This window comes from Balaenoptera borealis (genome assembly GCF_965194805.1).
Source record: "Balaenoptera borealis genome assembly, chromosome: 5".
NCBI classification, from domain to species: domain Eukaryota; kingdom Metazoa; phylum Chordata; class Mammalia; order Artiodactyla; family Balaenopteridae; genus Balaenoptera; species Balaenoptera borealis.
The window spans coordinates 49491116-49514504 of NC_138862.1; the positions used below are offsets into that span (position 1 = coordinate 49491116).

At 40.0% G+C, this 23389-nt stretch overlaps 1 protein-coding gene across 3 annotated transcripts in view; it reads left to right on the forward strand.

The window, feature by feature from the left end:
• The window catches only part of NXPE3 (neurexophilin and PC-esterase domain family member 3), a 55798-nt gene that overhangs the window by 16179 nt on the left and 16230 nt on the right, over positions 1-23389 (forward strand). For all 3 annotated transcript variants that reach the window (XM_082392127.1, XM_082392128.1, XM_082392126.1), the window contains 2 exons: positions 12945-13699; positions 18548-18621. In XM_082392127.1, the coding sequence (XP_082248253.1) occupies positions 12945-13699; positions 18548-18621 (829 nt within the window). The remainder of the gene's footprint in view (positions 1-12944; positions 13700-18547; positions 18622-23389) is intronic.

A 23389-nucleotide genomic window follows, 5' to 3' on the forward strand; every position in this document is an offset into this window, starting at 1 on the left:
AGGTTTTAGTATGTTATTTCCAGCTTCATTTGTTTTGAGATATTTAAAAATATTATCTTTTGACTTATTCTTTGATCTATTGGTTGTTCAGGAGTACGTTGTTTAATTTCTACATATTTGTAGATTTTCCAGCTTTCCTCTTGTTGTTGATGTCTAGTTTCATACCATTGTGGTCAAAAAGGATACTTGGTATGATTTCATTCTTCTTAAATTTGCTAAGACTTGCTTTGTGGCCTATCATGTGATCTAAACTGGGGCATGTTCCATGTGCACTTGAGAAGAATGTGTATTCTACTGCTGTGATTGAATGTTCTATAAACGTCTCTTAGGTTCATTTGATCTAATATATGGTTCCAGTCCAATGCTTCTTTATTGATTATCTGTCTGGGGGATCCATCCATTGCTGAAACTGGGGTATTGAAACCCCCTCCTATTACTATATTGATGTCTATTTTTCCCTTCAGTTTTGTTAGTATTTGCATAATAGATTTAGGTGTTTTGACATTGGGTAGGTTTAGATTTATGATTCTTATATTTTCTTGATGTATTGATGCATTTTTCATCATATAATGATCTTCTTTATCTCTTGTTACTGGTTTTGGTTTAAAGCCTATTTTGTCTCATATAAGTATAGATAACCCCCTTTCTTTTGGTTTCTATTTGCATGTAATGTCTTTTTCCATCCCTTCATGTTGAGTCTTTTTATGTCATGAAATCTGAAGTGAATCTATTGTAGGCTGCATGTAGTTGGGTCTTATTTTTTTATTCATTCAGCCACTCTGTGCCTTTTGTTTGGTGAATTCAATCCACTTACATTTAGAGTATTTATTGATACATAAGGACTTCTTAATGCTATCTTATTAATTGCTTTCTATTTGTTTTGCATTTTCATTGTTTCTTTTCCCCTCTGTTTATGCCTTCCTTTTTTAGTAAATTGGTGATTTTCCATGGTGGTATGCTCTGTTTTCATTTCTTTCGCTTTTGTGAATTTTCTTTATGTTTTTGTTTCTTGGTTACATAAAACATTTCATAGATAAAGCAGACCATTTTAGGCTGATAACAGCATAACTTCAATTGCACACAAAGCTCCACCTTTTTCCCTCCCTTTTATATTTTTGATGTCACAGTTTACCTCTTTTTGTACTGTGTATTTGTTAACAAGTTATAGTAGCTGTAGTTATTTTCTTTAACCTTTATACTATAGTTAAGTGGTTAAGTGGTTAGCACACCATCCTATTACAGAATTAGAGTTTTCTAAATCTGTATATTTATCTCCATCAGTGTGTTGTACACTTTTGTATGTTTTCATGTCACTAGCATCTTTTCATTTCAGCTTGAAGAACTCCTTTCAACATTTCTTGCAAGGCAGGTCTAGTGGTGATGAACTCCCTCAGCTTTTGTCTGTCAAGGAAAGTCTTTATTTTTCCTTCACATCTGAAGGATAACTTTTCTGGGTATTCTTGGCTGGCAGTTTTTTTCTTTCAACACTTTGGATATGTCATCCACTCTCTCCTGACCTGTAGGTTTTCTGCTTAGAAATCCACTGAGAGCCGAATGGGCATTCTTTTGTAGATTACAATATTTTTTCCTTTGGCTGTGTTTAAGATTCTCTCTTTATGCTTGTTTTTTGACAGTTTCATTAAAATGTGTCTTGGAGAAGGTCTTTTTGCATAGAGATAATAGGGTGATCTATTAGCTTCTTGAACTTGGTTGTCCAAGTATGTCCCTAGGTTTGGGAAGTTCTCAGCTATTATTTCTTTAAATAAACTCTGCCCCCTTTTCCCTCTCTCCTCTCTCTCAAACCCTGATTATTCTAATATTTGTACATTTGGTGGCATCGCATAGATCATGTAAGCTTTCTATGCTCTTTTTCGTTCTTTTTTTCCTGTGTTCTCTTCTGATTGGTTTATTTCAAAGTTCCTGTCCTCTAGCTCCCTTATTCAGTCTTCCATTTGATCTCCTTTGCTATAGATGCTCTCTATTGCATTTTTTTCATTTTATTCATGGAATTTTTCAGCTCCAAAATTTCCATTTGCTTCTTCTTTATGATTTCTATCTCTTTGTAAGTTTCTGATTTTGTTCATGTATATTTTGACTTGTTTGTCTATGTTTTATTGTAGCTCATTCAGTTTCCTCAAACAGCTATTTTGAATTCTTTATCTTCTAGGTCATTAATTCTGTGCCTTTGAGCTTGGTTATTGGAGGATTATTGTTGTCTTTTGGTGATGACATGTTTCCTTGATTCTTTATGTTCCTTGTACATTTGCATTGCTGCTTTCACACTTGAAATAGCAGATACCTCCTCTTGTCTTACTAGTTGCCTTTAGATGGGATAAAATGTTCATTAGTCCTGTTTTATCTGTGTTTTTTTCTGCCCTTGTATGGGTACACTTGCTTCCCATGTCTTGCTTCTTCTTGTGGCACAGTTCTTAACCTTTTCTTACAATCCACCAGGATAGCTGCTGTTAAGCTTTTGTTTTCCAGAAGGAGGCACTATGGCTTAAGTTTGTGTTTCTCCCTTGTCCACAGAAACTGATAGTGTTCTGTTTAGCAGAGTCTCACTTACTGCCTCATTTGGGAGCATGCACAGGAGCTGCTGGTTCCAGAGTGTGGGGAGGTGTGGGTTTAGCACTCAGGGCATTGGGAGTGCCCGTGGGCTCTGTGGAAAGATTGTCGGGTGAGGGTCTCCCATGGGCTCGTGGGCGGACTCCCTGCTAAAGTCCTGAGCACAGTTAGCAGGAACTGCATCCCTTCAGTGCCCTTTGATATTCTTATCTGCCTCTTTCCTGATCCCTTCCCTCCCTCCAGTCATGGAGGTCCCACCTCAGTACTTGGAGTGCTGCTGAGTTAAATGGGTTTCTTTCACGGTGGGGGTAGCTGGGCGCTACTTGCCACTCTCCTTTTCCCTCTTGGAAGAGGGCACTCCTGGGTGGTTCAGCCCTGGGCTTGTTATGTGTGGGGAGGGGCAGTGCTGGCAAAGTTCCTCGTACCCTCTTAGTCACATCCAAACTTGTATTTTTTTTCTTTCTGGGATTTCCCCTTGGGAAGACTGGATTTCTACAAATTCTTTCTCATCTGTTGGTATCTGCCTGGGTCAGCACACTCCAGGTTTTCCCTGACTGTGGCCAAGAGGGATTGGGACAAGTTCACTGGCTTTGCTGTCTTCACTGAGGTTTATCTGCCTATTACCAGATACACATGTGGTCGAGACTCCTCCTAGGTCCCTTGGCATGTGGTACTGGATCCCACAATTCCCACAGAGGCACTTTTGTTTTTGGATGGGTGCCTGATTTGTTGTTAAAAAGGGGGACAAAAAAGGAGGAGTGTCTTGGACAAAAAAGGAGGAATGTCTTATGCCGTGTCATGATGCTGATGTCAACTCTGCTAGGGAAAAATTTTCAAAGTCATTATTACCCTTTTTAATGAACAAATAATACTGTGTGTTCCTTTAAAATGAAGGAGCCTAATGAAATTCTTCTAATTGAGAGTGTCTGGATACAAGTGTAAAATGAAAGGGAAAAAATACAGAATCTAAGAAGATCATTAAAAATCCATTTGTATTTTGGGATTATTTTTACCTTGTTTGGCATTACGTTTACCTCGTATAGGATTTTGAAGTGATTTGGCGTAGATGGGGAGCCTGAGGCCTTGTTTAAGTGGTTTATAACAGGTAATACTAGCTATTGAGGAGAGTGGTTTTCAGTTTTGCTTTGCTGTTGTTGTTTTCCCTTGCAATTTAACTTATTGCATAATGTCAGATGCAGTTCCCTGGGTTAGGTACTAAAAAGGTCCTGCACCCAATTTCCAGTGTGGGTAGGGGGGATTTTTCCATACCACCAGGCAATTCTTGGACACCAGCAGGGTGACCTACAGTTCAAATCAATTCTGACACTAACTGAGCAGGACCCTATGGGCCCTTCCTGGACAGACCCCCTCCCCCAGGTCCCTCTGCCTGCCTGTCCTTTGAAGAAAAGCTGTAGTTTCTCAGGCCTCCCAAGAGTCACAAAAGCCTGGCCCAGGAATTAATGATTGAAAGGACAATATAGTGACAAAAGTAGCAGTTGGGCCAGGAGAACTGGTAACAATTGAAACAGTAAATCAGCCACATGGCAGTCACAGTATCTATAGTTCCTCCCTGAAATACATAGATAACAGTATCTGATACACATTCCTGAGTTGTTTTACAGATGCTAAAACCCCCACCAAATAGAAGAAGTTAACTATTTGATGATCATGAGCACATAGCCCCCAGACCATCTGGAACCTGAAGATTGATAATGTTAACCCCTGTGACACCGCCTTGCTACCACACCATCAACCAGTCAGAGAACTGTGCACGAGCTGATCATATACTCTGTGACTCCCCTCCCTCCCCTTCCCTTTAAAACATGCTTCCCTGAAACCCATTCGGGAGTTGGGGTGTTTCTGAGCACTAGCTGCCCTGGACTCCTAGTTTGGCGCTTTACAATAAACGCTGCACTTTACTTCCCCACAACCTGGTGTCAGTAGATTGGCTTTACTGTGAGCAGGCGAGTGGACCCAAGTTTGGTTTGGTAACAACACTGTCTATCTGAAGATAGCATCAGATCCCACAGGTTAAGGGCTCAGTCCTATAAGACTCTCCCCCAACCCCAACTTCAGATGCCAGTCACAAGTCCAGGTTGTCACCTGTGCTTCTGACTGACTATAGATCAGAAGTTCCAATGATCTCTGTCTTGGCTTCAATTAATTTGCTAGAGCAGCTCACAGAAATCAGAGAAACATTTTACTTACAAGATTACTGGTTTATTATAAACAATTTTAACTCAGGAACAGCCAGAAGGAGGAGATGCATAGGGCAAGGTATATGGGAAGGATATAGAGTTTCCATGCTCTGAGTGCACCATTCTCCTTGAATCTCCATGTGTTCACCAACCCGGAAGCTCTCCAAACCCCATCCTTTTGGGTTTTTATGGAGGCTTTATTCCATAGGTGTTATTGATTCAGCCTCCAGGGGTGGAGGTCAAGGGTGGGACTGAAAGTTCCAACCTTCTAATCATGGTTGGTTCTCCTGACAACCCAACCAGCCCCTATCCTCAGGTGCTTTCCAAAAGCCACCTCAGTAACATACACCCTGATGGGTGGAAAGGGGCTTGTAACGAAGAACAAGGCACCCATTTCCCGTTTATGACTCTGAAGTGTTTTCAGGAACGGAGGACACGAAACCAAATATTACAGCAAAAGATGCTGCCATTGCTCTTATCGCTGCCAAGGATTTTGGGAGCTGTGAGCCAGGAACTGTGGATGAAGACCAAATGCATATTTCTTACAAATCACAGCATTGCAGGTACATAGCTATTTTTCCCATCCATTTGTTCATCTGTCCTTCTGTCTATTAAGAAAATAATTAATGAAAAGTATAAAACACTTGAAAGAATAGAGAGTGGTATTAAGTACGTAATTGAATTCCCTCCCCAGTCTTCACTCTCAATGTTGTTTCTTGGATGTAACTGCTTGTTTTTAATTATTTGCTTAGTTAGCACTAATTACACATTGCACAGTTATATCTTGTTTTGTCAGCTTTACACTGTACCTTCTGACCTTTCTGCGTCAGGCAGTGCAGCATGGTTGGTTAAGTTAAAACACAGACCGAACTCAGACTGCTTGGGTTCTAGTCGAGGTTTGCTGCTTATAACCTATGTGACCTTGGGCAAATTATCAAGCCATTCATTGCCTCAGTTTCCTTATCTATCATATGGCATAATAATAGGACTTATCTCATGGGATAATTTAAACATTGTATTAAAAGATTTATGTAAAGTCTTCAAAAGAGTGTCCAGCGAATAGGTGCTTAGTAGATGTTGGTTGATACTGCTGTTCCTGTTAAGATAATGAAAGATGACGTCTTCTGCTGACTCACACTTTCTGTCACTCTCTTTCTAAACTTTGTAAAATTATTTTTATTTCTGTGCATTAAAATAATGTATTTAGACCTTTTCTTTCCCTAATAGCATTAGATAGCACATTTTAACTCCCTCCTGTAAGTGAGGAAGAAAAGCACTTCTGCATTATTTTACATTTGACTTCTGTTAGCTAGCGTATAACTTTTGCATCATCAGGCTTTATAATCTTTAGTTTTATTGCTCTAACTATAATTAAGGCTAACGTGTACTCTTTATGGATTGCTTCTTTTTTTAAAAAAATTTATTTATTTAATTTATTTAATTTTGGCTGCATTGGGTCTTCATTGCTGCGCACGGGCTTTCTCTAGTTGCGGCAAGCGGGGGCTACTCTTTGTTGCGGTGTGCGGGCTTCTCATTGCGGTGGCTTCTCTCGTTGTGGAACACGGGCTCTAGGCACGGGGGCTTCAGTAGTTGTGGCACGTGGGCTCAGTAGTTGTGACTCACAGGCTCTGGAGCACAGGCTCAGTAGTTGCGGTGCATGGGCTTAGTTGCTCCACGGCATGTGGGATCTTCCCAGACCAGGGATCGAACCTGTGTCCCCTGCATTGGCAGGCAGATTCTCAACCATTGCACCACCAGGGAAACCCTGGATTGATTCTTATACTTAAAAAATATAACATTATGATAATCATGTAAATGTTAGTCAATATAGAACATGATCCTTTGAAACCAAATCTATATCTCTTGATGGAGAATGTCCCAAACACCAAGGTCAAATGGATCTTTTTTATACACTACCTCAGTTGCTTAATCATGCTGCATTTTAATTTGCTTCATATTTTAATGATGACTTTCTTATACCTCTTCTTGTTTTTTTTTTTTTTCCTGGAGTGCTAGTTGCCTTTTCTTTCTGATGAGAGAAAATACTACCTTCTGTAACATGTCATGAGGATTTTCCTTCATATGATTTGTTGAATTGAGTCCACTTGCTTCTTCTCCTTTTTTTTTTTTTTAAAGATGTTTTTGATGTGGACCATTTTTAAAGTCTTTATTGAATTTGCCACAATATTGCTTCTGTTTTATGTTTTGGTTTTTTGGCCGCGAGGCATGTGGCATCCCAGTTCCCTGACCAGGGATCGAACCCTCACCCCCTGCATTGGAAGGCGAAGTCTTAACCACTGGACCACCAGGGAAGTCCCTCCACTTGCTTCTTCAAGGCATTTTGTTTTTTTTTCCCCCTCAGAGCCCTCTATCTTCCTATTTCAGTGTTCACTGATTATTGTCTTGACCTGTTGCCCAGCTGTTATTCTGAGTTTGCTTTTCCCTGAATTCCTGGGTTGGTTTCACTGTTGCTCATGTCTTTCACTTCCTTGGATTTTTCTTTCCATTTTACTGGGTTAAATCTTCAAATAATGTTTTTCTGAAAGGGCACATGGGAACAAAGCTTACATGTCTGAAATTGTCTTTATTTTGCCCTCATGTATGATTTGTATTTGGATTTAGAATGCTGTATTCAAAATCCTTTTCCCTCAGAACGTTAAAACTTTGCTCCACTGTCTTCTAGTGTCCAGTATAGCAAAAGACAAGGCTAATGCTAATCTAATTCTTGTTTTTTTATTGGTAACATTGTTCTCCTTTCTGCAAGCTATTAGGACCTTTTCTTTACCTGTGAAATTTTACAAGGCTCTAAGGTGAGTTTTTTTTTTTTTTTGGTAGAAAACTTTATTGTCAAACAGGCAGATCTGCTCACTAATAAGAAAAGAGCTTAAACATCTGAAATTTAGAGACAGAGCATAAAATTTTGAGATACAAAATATTAGAAAGCCATTGTGTTGTACAGTATGTAGCCATTGTGTATGTACAGTATTTTACAGTATGTAAAATGCCACAATATAAATAACAATTAATGTCCAAACTAGAAAAGACTGAAGTCCTTATAAGGTCATCTTCTAAGCAGAAAGGCCAAAGTGAAGATTAAGGACCAGTTCTAAGAGGGTGTAAAACATGGTCTTTGGAAAGCACTGGAGTTCTATTAAGGCACTTTCTTGCATACCTGGGATAAATCCCACTTGGTCATGGTGTATGATTCTTTTTACACATTGTTGGATTTGATTTGTTAATATTTTGTTGATGATTTTACATCTGTGTTTATGAGGGAAATTTGTAGTTTTCTTGTAATGTCGTCTAGTTTTGGTATTAGGGTAATGCTGGCTTTATAGAAAGAGTTAGGAAGTATTCCCTCTGCTTCTATATTCTGACAGAGAGTGTAGAGAATTGATACAATTTCTTCCTTAAATATTTGGTAGAATTCATCAATGAATCCCACCTGGGCCTGGTGGTGTCCGTTTTGAAAGGTCATTAATTGTTGATCCACATTCTTTACTAGAAATTATAGGCCTATTCAGATGATCTGTTTCTTCTTGCATGAGTTTTGGCAGAGTGTATCTTTCAAGGAATTGGTGCATTTCATCTCAGTTATCAAATTTGTGGGTATAGAGTTGTTCGTGGTATTCCTTGATTATCCTTTTTTAAAAAATTTATTTAGGGCTTCCCTGGTGGCGCAGTGGTTGAGAATCTGCCTGCCAATGCAGGGGAAACGGGTTCAAGCCCTGGATTGGGAAGATCCCACATGCCACGGAGCAGCTGGGCCTGTGAGCCACAACTACTGAGCCTGCGCGTCTGGAGCCTGTGCTCCACAACAAGAGAGGCCGCGATAGTGAGAGCCCCGTGCACCGCGATGAAGAGTGGCCCCTGCTTGCCGCAAATAGAGGAAGCCCTTGCACAGAAACGAAGACCCAACACGGCCAAAATAAATAAATAAATAAATTAATTTTAAAAAATTTATTTATTTATTTACCTATTTATTTTTGGCCGTGTTGGGTCTTCGTTGCTGCACGCTGGCTTTCTCTAGCTGTGGTGAGCAGGGACTACTCTTCATTGCGGTGCGCGGGCTTCTCATTGCAGTGGCTTCTCTTGTTGCGAAGCATGGGCTCTAGACGTGCAGGCTTCAGTAACTGTGGCTTGCGAGCTCTAGAGCGCAGGCTCAGTAGTTGTGGCGCATGGTTTTAGTTGCTCCGCAGCATGTGGGATCTTCCCCGACCAGGGCTTGAAGCCATGTTCCCTGCATTGGCAGGCGGATTCCTAACCACTGCACCACCAGGGAAGTCCCTTGATTATTCTTTTAATGTCTATGGGATCTGTAGTGATGTCTCTTCTTTCATTTCTGATAATGGTAATTTGTGTCCTGTCTTTTTTCCTTAGTTAGCCTTGCTGCAGGCTTATTGATTTTATTGATCTTTTCAAAGAACCAGCTTTTGGCCTCATTATCTTTTCTCTATTGATTTCCTGTTTTCAGTTTCATTGATTTCTGCTCTAATTTCTAATTTCTTTTCTTCTCCTTACTTTGGAGTTGATTTGCTTTTCTTTTTCTAGTTTCCTAAGGTTGGAGTTTAGATGATTGATTTTAGATCTTTCCTCTTTTCTAATAATGTGCATTCAGTGCTGTAAATTTCCCTCTAAGACCTACTTTTACGGCATCCCGTAAATTTTGATAAGTTGTGTTTTCATTTTCATTTAACTAAAAAGATTTAAATTTTCTATTGATATTTCTTCTTTGACCCTTGTTTTATTTAGAAGTGTGTTGTTTATGTTATATTATTTATTTATTTGTTTGTTTATTTATTGGGCACCCCTCGTGGCTTGTGAGATTTTTTTAGTTCCCCGACCAGAGATTGAACCTGGGCCCTCAGCACTGAGAGCGTGGAGTATTAAGCACTGGACTGCCAGGGAATTCCCAGAAGCGTGTTGTTTAATCTCCAGGTATTTGGGGATTTCCTAGCTATCTTTCTGTTATTAATTTCTAGTTTAATTCCATTGTAGTCTAAGAGCAGACATTGTATGATTTCTATTCTTTTCAATTTTTTATGGTATGTTTTATGGCCCAGAATATGATCTGTTTTTGTGCATCTTTCATGTGAGCTTGAGAAGAATGTGTAATCTGCTGTTGCTAGGTAAGTAGTTTATAGATGCCCATCATATCTAGTTGATTGGTGGTGCTGTTGAGTTCAACTGTGTCCTCACTGACTTTCTGCTTGCTGGATCCATCCATTTCTGATAGTGGGGTATTGAAGACTTTAACTACAATAGTGAATTCATCTATTTTTTCTTGCAGTTCTATCAGTGTTTGCCTCACATATTTGACTTTCTGTTGTTAGGCACATACATGTTAAAGATTGTTATGTCTTCTTGGAGAATTGACCCTTTTTTTAAAATTTTATTTATTTATTTATTTATGACTGTGTTGGGTCTTCGTTTCTGTGCGAGGGCTTTCTCTAGTTGCGGCGAGCGGGGGCGAGCGGGGGCGAGCGGGGGCAGCTCTTCATCGCGGTGCGCGGGCCTCTCACCATCGCGGCCTCTTCCGTTGCGGAGCACAGGCTCCAGACGCGCAGGCTCAGTAATTGTGGCTCACGGGCCTAGTTGCTCCGTGGCATGTGGGATCCTCCCAGACCAGGGCTCGAACCCGTGTCCCCTGCATTGGCAGGCAGACTCTCAACCACTGTGCCACCAGGGAAGCCCCGACCCTTTTATTATTATGTAATATCCTTCTTTATCTCTGATGAATTTCCTTGCTCTGAAGTCTACTCTGTCTGAAGTTAATATAACTATTCCTGCTTTCTTTTGATTAGTTCTAACCTGGTATATCTTTCTCCATCCACTTACTTTTAATCTATATAAGTGTTTATATTTAAAGTAGGTTTCCTAGAGACAACATATAATTGAGTCTGACAACCTCTGTCTTCTAACTGGTGCCTTTAGTCCATTGATGTTCAAGGTGATTATTGATATAGTTGGATTAATACCTGCCATAGTTGTTACTGTTTTCTATTCATTGTCCTTGTTCTTTGTTCCTATTTTTGTCTTCTGCTCTTTTTCTGACTCTTGTGGTTTTAACTGAGCATTTAAAAAAATATATTTATTTTATTTATTTATTTTTATTTTTGGTTGCATGGGGTCTTAGTTGTGGCATGAGGGATCTTTCGTTGCTGCACACAGGCTCTTTGTACAGCACGAGGGCTACTCTCTAGTTGTGGCATGCGGGCTACTCTCTAGTTGTGGCGTGCGGGCTTCTCTCTAGTTGTGGCACACGGGCTTCTCTCTAGTTGTGGTGCTTAGGGTCCAGAATGCGTGGGCTCTGTAGTTGTGGCATGCGGGCTCTCTAGTTGAGGTGCTTGGGCTCAGTAGTTGTGGCGCGTGGGCTTAGTTGCCCCGCAGCATGTGGGATCTTAGTTCCCTGACCAGGGATGGAACCTGCATCCCCTGCATTGGAAGGCGGAACCTTAACCACTGGACGACCAGGGAAGTCCCTAATTGAGCATTTTATAGATTCCACTTTGTCTCCTTTCTTAGTGTATCAGTTATATTTCTCATTTTACTTTAAGTGGTTGCCCTAGAGTTTTCAGTATGCATTTACAAGCAACTCAAGTCCACTATCAAATAATACCATACAGCTTCATGGGTAGTGCAGGTGCCTTATTAATAACAAAATATTCCTAATTCCTCCCTCCTGTCCCTTGATAATTGCTGTATTTTTTTCCTTTTAGTATGTCTTGTAATTGTTGTTGAAAGCTGGACATGATGTACTGGGTAAAACGAACTCCAATAAATAGGCTTTTAGTGGTGTGGGGGTGAGGTGTAGGGGAGGTGAAACATTTTATAGTCCTATGATCCTCAGTCCTTTAGTGAGTCTGTGAACTTCAGAATTGTTTCTTAGTCTTACCCCCAACCCTTAAATTGGATAGAATGGTTAGAGTGGGCTGGAGTTGGGTATGTCCCTTACCTCAGTTTGGTTAGGCTCTTATAGAACCTCGGTAGGTTAGGCTCTGGTAAAACCTCAGTAGGTTAGGCTCTGGTAAAATAGTTTTTCTTGAGGGCAGGCCTTGTTAAGAAGAATGGAATATTCTGGTATTCAGTAGTCCCACCATCCACTGTTTCGCTTTCTGTGGTGTCATTTACCCATGGTCAACCATGATCTGAAAATATTAAATGGAAAATTCCAGAAATAAACAACTTACCAGTTTGAAATTGTGTGTTGTTCTGAGTAGTGTCGTGAAATCTTGTGCCATCCTGCTGTTTCCCACCCAGGATCCACAACCACTGACATCATTGTAGCTCAATCCACGATCACCCGACACAGATGATCCTTTTTCTGACGTGTTGTCAGAAGGTCAGTAGTAGCCTAACGCTACGTCACAATGCCTGCGTCATTCACCTCACTTCATCTCATCACATAGGCCTTTTATCCTTTTACACCATCACGAGAAGAAGAAGGACAGTACACTAATAAGATATTTTGAGAGAGGGACTTCCCTGGTGGTCCAGTGGCTAAGACTCCGTGCTCCCAGTGCAGGGGGCCCGGGTTCAATCCCTGGTTGGAGAGCTAGATCCCACACGCATGACTGCAACTAAGACTTCGCATGCTGCAACTAAGAGTTTGCATGCTGCAACTGAAAGATCCCACACGCGGCAATGAGGATCCCGCACACCACAACAAAGATCCTGCATGCCGCAACTAAGACCCAGTGCTGCCAAATAAATTAGAAAAAAAAGATATTTTGACAGAGACCTCATTCACATAACTTTTATTCTAGTATATTATTATAATTGTTCTATTTTATTATTAGTTATTGTTAATTTCTTACTGTGCCTAATTTATAAATTAAACTTTATCATAGGTATATATGTATAGGAAAAAGCGGTATATATAGGGTTTGATGTGACCTACAGTTTCAGGCATCCACTGGGGATCTTGGAAGTATCTCCTGTGGATAAAGGGGGACTACTGTCCTTCAAAATGATTCCTTTTCCCTTTCTCCTTCTGGAAGCACCAAAGGGATTTTTCTCTGATATTTGCTGTGGGAACCTGTAAAACTGGTGAGCTGTGGGTTTTGAAACAATGTCATCTCAAGTAAGTTTTATTAAAATTTAAGCTGAAGCAAGGATTTATTTGTTGACTATAAGGAGATTTATTGTAGCTGTGGTTTCTGTTTGTGTCTTTCTCTTCAGTACTTGGACCATGAGACTGCAGCAGCCACATTCATCGACAGTGGTGGACAGTTTGTTTTCTCCCAGGTGACAGGAATTAGCCGGAATCCTTACTGTGGCTATGAGCACCAGACTCTGTCCAGCCGGGAGCGCCTGGAGGAGGACTCCTTGTTGGCCGCCTTACAGTGGCAGGTGCCTGATGTGGGTCCAGTCCCCTTTTTGAAGAGCACTGACCCTTCTTCCAGCTACTTTGTCATCTTGAACTCTGCAGCCTTCTTCAAGGTGGGAAGCCAGCTAGAGGTGCTGGTTCATGTACAGGATTTTCAAAGAAAGCCCAAGAAGTATGGTGGAGACTACCTGCAGGCCAGAATCCACTCCCCTAAGCTGCAGGCAGGGGCCGTGGGTAGAGTGGTGGACTACCAGAATGGGTTTTACAAGGTCTTTTTTACTCTGCTCTGGCCAGGCAGAGTTAAAGTGTCCATATCTCTGGTCCACCCCAGTGAAGGGATCAGAGTTCTTCAGAACCTACAGGAAGAGAAACCAGACAGGGTCTATTTCAAGAGCCTCTTCCGTTCAGGAAGAATTTCTGAAACTACAGAGTGTAACGTGTGTCTTCCTGGGAGTCTTCCTCTGTGCAACTTTACGGATCTCTATACCGGAGAACCCTGGTTCTGCTTCAAACCAAAGAAGCTTCCTTGCAGTAGCAGAATTAACCATTTCAAGGGCGGATACCTGAAGGGCCTCCTAACTGCTGCAGAGAATGCTTTCTTCCAGAGGTACATGCTCCTTGCTCTAGGGGGTAATTTAATAGGTCCCTTTCCATTGTCTTTGTCCTACTTAGGAGACTTTCTTGTTTTGGTTATGTGCTTCTTATATCTTTCTGAACTTGGCCCAATTCAGGAGAGGTGGTAAGAAAATAAATATTTATATTTTGTGATTAGCATGCTTATTTCAGTTCAAATTAATGACCTTAAATTTTTGTTCTTTTACCTTAATATCTTTAACTTCAGAATTGCATAGCATATCTGTATAAGCAAGATCAGTTATTCACAGAACAGATAAAAAAAATCATCCAAGAACAGGGCTGCTAGAGGTCTTATAGTCAGGCTAGTGTTTTAGCTTCATGTCTAATAAACTGAAAAAAGTTTTAAGTGACATATTATTAGTTGTTAAAATCATATAAACATTTATTGATAGGAAAAAGACTATGAATATGGTAACATTGCTGGATTGATTTAATGATAAGCATGGGAAGCCAGGAATACCATAGCAAACTGTATTTTTGAAGGTTAATAGTTGTTGAAATTATTGCATTCCATATAGTTCTGAAATAAAATAACATTCTTAAGGAATAAAAAGAAAAATAACATAGTCAGAAAGTACAATTATTGGAGAGAATGTAAAACATTTTTTATTTTTAAATGAAATCTATACTTTTAAAATATTCCCCTGGGCTTCCCTGGTGGCACAGTGGTTAAGAATCCACCTGCCAATGCAGGGGACACGGGTTCAAGCCCTGGTCCGGGAAGATCCCACATGCTGCGGAGCAACTAAGCCCGTGCGCCACAACTGCTGAGCCTGTGCTCTAGAGCCCATGCTCCACAACAAGAGAAGCCACCACAAAGAGAAGCCCACACACTGCAACGAAGAGTAGCCCCCGCTCGCCACAACTAGGGAAAGCCCGCACGCAGCAACAAAGATCTGATGCAGCCAAAAATAAAATAAAAATTAAAAATAAATAAATTTATTAAAAAAAAACAATTCCCTTGTAGAGAGGGATCTTTGTTGAGTGTATCTGGGCACTCTAAAACTTTTAATGTTTTATGTCCACTCATTACTTGGTGGGGGAAAAGTTCCTACCATAAGATATGTGGTCTGTAGGAGCTCCTAAAATGAAACTCTGATTTTTTACTTCCTGAGTCAGCTTTTGGTCGTAACAGTTTCAAGTACATATTTGATGCCATGCTTTTAGAAGGCCAGCAGAGGGAGCACTACTCCCATTGTATTCGCTGTACTGTTCTCGAGGGGACTGCCTAGTTTTTTGTGGCTCAGTATAAAAGGACTTTAGTTTTGTTCTTGGATTCAGATCTTAGACACATTATTTATCAATGACTATGAGCAGATGATTTTATTTCTGTGTACTTTTTGCCTATGTATGAAGACTGTTCAGTTACCCCCTTTTATTTTATTTTAAATAACTTTTTTTTTTAAGATTTTTTTTGATGTGGACCATTTTTTAAAGTCTTACTCCCTTTTAGAGTTGTGTTGTCAGTCTACTTAGTGGCTTAGCAAAGAGGAGGAAGCATAGCATGTAATTTACTGAAATTCCACGTGGAAAAAAGTGGGAAAAAGGTTAGAGAATTAAGTTAGTGTAAAATTTAAAATGTTCCTAACACTAAATCCTACCATTAAAATCAAAGAACACCTGTGAATCCAGAAGGATAAAATAATGTCTGCCCCTGCCTTTACTTGCATATCCTGGATGAGGCTGGCTGATGGTACTTTGTAGTAGAATCATTAAAAAAAATTCTACTTACCTGGAAGTTTTCTGGGAAAGCGTTTGAGGTGGCATAAGTTTTTGGAAACCAAACATTTGACAGAGTCCTGATACAGATTTCTTTTTGCATTGTTTACTCTGTTAAAAATCTGAAATTTTGCATTAGGCTAACTGAAAAGAAAAAGAGAAAGATTGAAATTGATCATTTGAGGGATCTTTTTTTTTTTTAAATTATTTATTTATTTATTTATTTATTCATTTTTGGCTGTGTTGGGTCTTCGTTTCTGTACGAGGGCTTTCTCTAGTTGCGGCAAGCGGGGGCCACTCTTCATCGCGGTGCGCGGGCCTCTCACTATCGCGGCCTCTCTTGTTGCGGAGCACAGGCTCCATACGCGCAGGTTCAGTAGTTGTGGCTCACGGGCCCAGTTGCTCCGCGGCATGTGGGATCTTCCCAGGCCAGGGCTCGAACCCGCGTCCCCTGCATTGGCAGGCAGACTCTCAACCACTGCGCCACCAGGGAAGCCCTTTGAGGGATCTTTGAGTGTAGTATTTTGAGCTCATGGCCTGAATATGTTAAGCTACGCTCATTTTTACCTCCTTCCTTGGTGGCTCGTAATGTTGCTTAATTCAGAAAAGGATTAAGAAGCTTAGCCTTGGTCTTTGGTTCCCAAATGACAGTTGGACAATTAAGGTGATCTAATCTCTCAAGGAAAAAAAAAAAAGTGTTGGTTTTAGAAAGAACCATAGTACTTTGCTTAAAAGATTCTGATAATAAGAGAATGTCTTTTGAAAGAATGAGCTTATCATATTAAAAGCTTCCCTTTTATTTTAGCATGATTTATACTTTTTTTTTCTTTCTAACTTTGTATTAAAAAAGTTCAGATCTGTAGAAACCCTGCAGGAATAACAAGAGTGAGCACCCATATATCTTTTTTTTTTTTTTGAATTATTGAGGGATCTTGGAGATTGGTTCTTTTTTTTTTTTTTTTTCACACACACACACTGTATTTTATTTTTACAAGAGATAAATAGACTGACACGAAGCATTGTACATGGATGACCACAACAAAAGCAACAATGATTGCAATTACCAAACATGAAACACACTCATACTATGTCATAATATTGACATTCAGTCCAGTAGTCCTCCACTGTAACAGCTCCTTTACTTTGCAGTGAAAATTGATTTGTATATTCTTTGCCTCTGAGTCCTTGTGGGATTTTTTTTTTTTTAAATTCAGACAGAAAGTCACAAAAATTATACTCATCCTCATCAGTTCACTCAGTCCCATGTAATTAATTTTTTTTTTCATCTTGATCTTTTGTTAGCACTTTTATGAGTTCATCAGTTTTTCATATCTTTAACTTAGACTCACCATTGTTATGTTTTGCCACATTTGCTTTCTCTCTTTCTATGTGTTTATATGTGTGTATTTGTGTATAATTCTTTCCCCTCAGACCATTTGAGAGTAAGGTGCAGGCATCATGGCACTGCACCCCAGGCGTATGCATCTCCTAGGACTTTCTCCAACGTATAACCATGACACAGTGATCACACTTGGGTCTTTTATCATTGACACAACGTTGTTATTTAATATGCAGTCTATATTCAAGTTTATCCAGTTGTCCCAATAATATCCTTTATTGCTATCTCTTTTATTTTAACTGAATCTCTGATCACACACAATCTGTTTAGTTGTCTCTTTAATCTTTTAGTCCAGAAGAGTTCTCTAACTTGTTTTGGTTTTTACGACATTGACAATTTTGATGTTGCTGTTTTTGTAGAATGTTGCCTAATTTGGATTTGCTGCTTTATTGTTTCTGCATGATTAGATTGAGAGTAAACATTTTTACAAGAAAATTACAGTGGTGAAGGTTTCTTCTTTTCCTTACCTTAAAGCTTTAAACTCATGAAAGTAGTTTATATGTGCTCTCTTAAAGTCATGTATATTAATTGTCACTTTTATAATCCATGAAATGCTGTTATTCTCTAACATAGCCCCCTATAATTCCTTCCTTCCTTGTTGTCTGTCTCCCTCATTCATTAGAATGTCAGTGCCACGAAGGAGGAGATGCTGGGTTTTTTTTTGTTTGGCTGCGCCACTTGGCTTGTGGGATCTTAGTTCCCCAACCAGGGATCGAACCTGGGCCCTCGGCAGTGAAAGCGTAGCGTCCTAACCACTGGCCCTCCAGGGAATTCCCGATGCTGTGTGCTTTGTTTACTGTTATTATATCCCTAGCAGCTAGGATAGTGCCTGGTACATAGTAGAAGCTTAAGAATTATTTAAGAACAAATCTGTTTTGAATTGATTTTTGATGAAATGAAATATCATGACTGCAAGTTCCCATATCGAGCTTGGAAAGTTAGCATTTTATTTTTTTGTTTGTTTTTGGTCTAAGTGCAAGAGGCCTACGTATTATGACCCAGTTTCTGGAATAGTTACACCAGGTTTTCAGTATACTTCTCCTGGACTCCACTGTCCCCTCCTTCTCAAACAGCCCTCTATCAGATATTTTCTGAGCATGGACTCTAGTCCAGGGCCTGTGCTAAGTACTGAAGATGAAAGATGAATGGGACATAATCCATGTCTTTGAGGAGTACATGTTTTATTAAGGGGAACAGACACTACGGAGCCATAGTAATGATGAACAGAGTACATGCATGAGCACGTATCTGGGGACACATGTCCCCAGGTAGGACTCATCTCAGCTCTGGGCGAGGCCTAAGGAATCTGACATATGACTCAATGCTCCGTAGTCTTGCAGCCTGAAAACTAAGTAGTGACAAAATAGACATTCTCATCAGTGTGAGCCATTCTCTGAGTCCAAGGGAAGTAAATAATTCAAACAGAATTTGTCATTTTGGAGTTTGCACTCTAAGGGCGAAGCAGTGAAAAACTAAAAACTTGTTTAATTCTTATTCAGTTTATGTATCCATATAACCTGCTTATTATAATATACCTAGTTTATTAATTATCAATTTTATTGATTAACATTTATAAGAATATTTCATCTTAGTAAAGCTTTGTGAAATCCTGTCCATTTAAAAATTTGCAAATAAAGATACATATTAGAAAATAAATGTTCCTGAATCCTAAGCTTGTACTCTTTTTATTCCTCTTTCAAGTGGTGTCAATATCAAAATGCCAATCAACTCCAGTGGACCTGATTGGGTGACTGTGATTCCCAGGAGTATAAAAGGTAAAAAGGAATGAGCTTGATGATTTGTTGTTTTTCCTGCTAAGTGTGTTGAGGCTCTGTAGTTACACTGATGTTACAAAGCCCTTTTTTTTTTTTTTTTCCTTTTTAATATGCCCTGGTTACTGCTGGGCACAGTTTTAACTGTGTTTTAACAAACGTTCCAGGTGATTCTGATCCATTGGTATAGGATATTATTAAGAGTAAAAGAATGAAATTTAGAAGAGTAAATGTATGTGTTTTGTTTTTGCAGAATAGGTATAATGAGCTATAGTGACTTGTAGAAAGAAAGGATGAACATTATTAAGGAGCTTATGCAGGTGGAAGGTGATCACTCCTTGGCCTTTTGGCCAAGATCAGGTGCAGATGGCAGACGAGGTCCTTTTAGCTGTTGAAAGCATGTATGTAGTATCCTACAGAGCAGATAGTGCAAACACCAACGCCACAGGGATGAGGTATATAACACATATGAACCCACCAGTGTGGGTATTGACCATATGCATGCCTTGTGTAAATAGTGGGGAAGGAGCTGCAGAGCAAGGGCCATCTAAAAGGAGCAGCCTCTCAGTTCCTACACATTGTTGCTATGCAAAAATGTAGACCCAGCACAGCCAGATCTATAGATTTTTTTTCATGAAAAACCAAAAGTCAATTTTTGAATGTTAATATCTCCAGATCTCAAAACATGGCATCCAGTTAAAAACCTTAAAACTATCGTGTGGGCTAAATAAAATTTGAGGCCCAGATGCAGGCAGGACACTGTCCGTCTGTATCTCTGGTGTTCACTGTCACGTGCCACAAGAAATCCCAATCTTTTCCTAGGAAAGAGCTGTATTTGATTTACTTGAACCCAGTGAGTTACTAATTTTAGAGGGTACACATGCGAAACATCGTTAATAGAAATTGCTTACCTTTTATCTGCCTGGCCCTCAACCCCACAGCTGAGATATCAGTAAACATGGGATCACCCAGTAGTGCTGAACACCTCATATGCTCACATCTGACACCTCCGGAGGCCCCGTCCCACTACCAAATCTATCCCCCTCTTCCACAGCCCTGGTTGTCTGGCTCACCCACCTTGTGATGTCCCTGGCTGTCCAGTGGGATGGTCAGTGGGAGGAGCTTTGGATGGTTTACTTGCACCTGACAGGTCTTTGGATTCAGCCAGGAAGTGGTTGTGGGTTTGTGATGTACTATTCTGTTTAGAGAGAAGAAAGATTCAGTAACTAGTGGGGCTTTTGATGGATTTTTAGAAGAAGAAAGAAACCATGAATCGGTAGGAGCAGGGTAGCCTGGCTTTGATAAAACTGACTCGGAGCAGGTAAATAATTGGAAAGAAAAGAGAAGGACAATTAGTTTATAAATCAACGAAGTCCGGCTTGGGGGAACTTCACCTAAATTCACCTTAGTGACCAGCAGGGGGCACTCAAAGATCCTAAACGAAGGGCTCACATTCTTCTTTAATTCCTTCCTTCTTCCCTCCCTCCCTGCCTTCCTCTCTTAATTCCTTCATTCCCTTTGTCCTCTTTTTAAAATCTTTTGTTTTCAGATAATTTTAGACTTAAGGAAGAGTTGTGGAAATAGTACAAAGTTCCCATATAGCCTTCACCAAGTTTCCCTTATGCTAATTTCTGATTAATTGATTGATTGATTGGCTGTGCAGAGTCTTCATTGTGGCATGCGGGCTCTCTAGTTGCGGTATGTGGGATCTTAGTTCCTGACCAGGGATCGAACCCAGGCCCCCTGCACTGGGAGTGTGGAGTCTTAACCGCTGGACCACCAGGGAAGTCCCCCCTTATGCTAACTTCTTAAGAAATCACAGAACACTTATCAGAACCAAGAATTTAACATCCATATAATGTTATTAACTAAACTATAGAGTTTATTTGGATTTCATCAGTTTTTCCACTAATGTCCTTTTTTGTTCCAGAATCCAGTGCCGATCTCACATTGCATTTAGTTGCATGTTTCCTTAGTCTTCCCTCTGTGACAGATCCTCAGGCTCTTATTGTCTTCCATGACTTTGACACTTTGAAGAGCATTGGTCAGATGGTTTTTAAAATCTCTCTAAACTTGGGTTTGTCTAGTGTTTTCTTTTAATTGGAATGAGGTTATGCATTTTTGGAAAGAATAGGACAGAAATGATGTTGTATCCTTTTGAGGGGATACATGATGTCGATACGTATTGCTAACAATGTTAACCTTGATCACTTGGTTAAAGTGGTGTCTACCCCGGTTTTCCACTGCAAACTAATTATTTTTCTTTCTTTCTTTGATGAGGGATCGAACCCTGGCCCTTGGCAGTGAAAGCATGGAGTCCTAACCACTGGACTACCAGGGAATTCCCTAAACTAATTATTTTTATCTTTGTATTTACTCAGTATTCTGGGGAGGTACTTTGAGACTGTGGTAGGCTGAATAATGGCCCCTAAAGATATCCAGATCCTAATCCCTTGAATTGGTGAATGTTACCTTATATGGCAAAAGAAACTTTACAAATGTGATTAAGTTAAGAGTTTTGAGCTGGGGGGAGATTATCTGGATTATATGAGTGGGCACTAAATGCAATCACAAGTGTCCTTTTAGGAGGGAGGCAGAGGGAGATTTCAAACAGAAGACAGAAAGCCATGTGAAGATGGAAGCAGAGAGAGATTTGAAGATGCCATGACATTGGCTTTAGAAATGGAGAAGGGGGCCATGAGCCAAAGAATATAGCTCTAGAAAAGGCAAGGGAACAAATTCTTCCCTAGCTCCTCCAGAGAGAGCGTGACTCTGCTAACACCTTGGTGTTGGCCCAGCGATACTGATTTTGGACTTCTGGCCTCAGAACTGTAAGAGAATAAAGTTGTGTTGTTTTAAGCCACTAAATTTGTGGTAATTTGTTATAGCAGCTACAGGAAACTAATACAGAGACTATGTAAACATTCTGTTTCTGCTTAAACTTTCATCTACTAATTTTAGCATTCATCATTCGATCTTCCCTGCAGCAGTTATTTCTGTGGTGTTCTAATGGTGACTTGCTGTATCTCTCATTTTTTTTTTTTTTTTTTTAGTAATAGAGCTTATTTTGCTTTTTTTTTTAAAAAATTATTTATTTATTTATTTATTTTTGGCTGTGTTGGGTCTTCATCTCTGTGCGAGGGCTTTCTCTAGTTGCGGCAAGCGGGGGCCACTCTTCATCGCGGCGCACAGGCCTCTCACTATTGCGGCCTCTCTTGTTGCGGAGCACAGGCTCCAGACGCGCAGGCTCAGTAGTTGTGGCTCACGGGCCCAGCTGCTCCGCGGCATGTGGGATCTTCCCAGATCAGGGCTCGAACCCGTGTCCCCTGCATTGGCAGGCAGATTCTCAACCACTGCGCCACCAGGGAAGCCCCTGTATCTCTCATTTTTAAGACATTTATTAATTGAAATTTTTCTGTAAGGAAGAGTTGTCCCTTCTTCACCATTAATTTAATTTTATCAGTATAGACTCCTGACTATGTCATTCTTTGGATTATAATCCAATTCAGTTATTCAAATTATTCCACTTTTGGTAGTTGAGAACTTCTTTAGTTTGGCTTCTGTGCCCTTTTGACATGCTCTCATTCTTTTAATTAATTAACTTATTTTTTTTGAGCAGTTCCTTACTTTACGGTACCACAGGATATTTCAGGTCCATCTTATATTTTCTTTGCCCAGGCCTTGGAAGTGTTCATAATATTTACACTTATATTATTTCACTTATGAATCCTATATTTTGAAGGTTTTGTTTTCCCTATGACATTTCATAATTTATATATTAGTTAATTGATTTTCGTACAAGGTAAAACTCTTCTCAGGTGCATATTTAGAGTCTGGTTGACTGCTTGAGATTGCCAGTGCTACCCCCGTGCACGCATAATTCCAGTCAAAAGCAAAGAAACACAGCTTTCAATTAGACTAGACTATCTTATCAAGGGCAAGCATCGGGTTTCTGACAGGCTTTTCCAGTGTCAGAATTACTACTGAATTTTTATAAGCATCTGCACTGTGGTCCTCAGACCATTATAGCCTAATGGTTTGGGACCTTGATGGCTTCTAACCTCATCAGAAACTAAACTAGAGCTCATATTTTTGGGGGAGTTTACTGAAAGTTTAGGATAGGACTAGATTTAATAGCAATAGAATAAATATCAACATCTTTATAGCTTTTTACTATTTTCTCTGTTTATTGAAATTTATCTTATATGCCATAGAGCACACAGATGATAAGCATACAGTACGATGGAGTTTTACATGTGTACATATCTTTGTAGAGTGAATTCTAAGATGACTCCCAGTGATTCATGCCCTTATATAAACCCTTCCCTTCAATTATATGACAAAGTTGACTTTAAAAAAAGAGAGATTTTCCTGGGTGGATCTGACCTAACCAGATAAGTCCTTAACAGGGACCAGGTTCTCCCAGAAGAAAGAGATTGAAAGTGTGAGCAGGATTCCATGTGAGGGAGATTCTTCATTGCTGGCTTTAAAGATGAAGGTGGCCATGGGGCAGGGAATGTAGGCAGCTTCTAGGAGCTGAAGGGGCATTCCCTGGCTGACGACCAGCAAGGAAATGAGAAACTCAATCTTATAACCACAAGGAACTGAATTTGGCTAACAACTTGAACAAACTTGAAAGCAGATTTTTCTCCAGAGCCTTCAGAAAGGAACACAGCCCTGCTAACATCCTGATTTCCACCTGTGAGATCCTGAGCAGAGAAGCTAGCCATACCAGGCCCTAGATTCCTGACGTGCAGAACTGTGGGAAAAT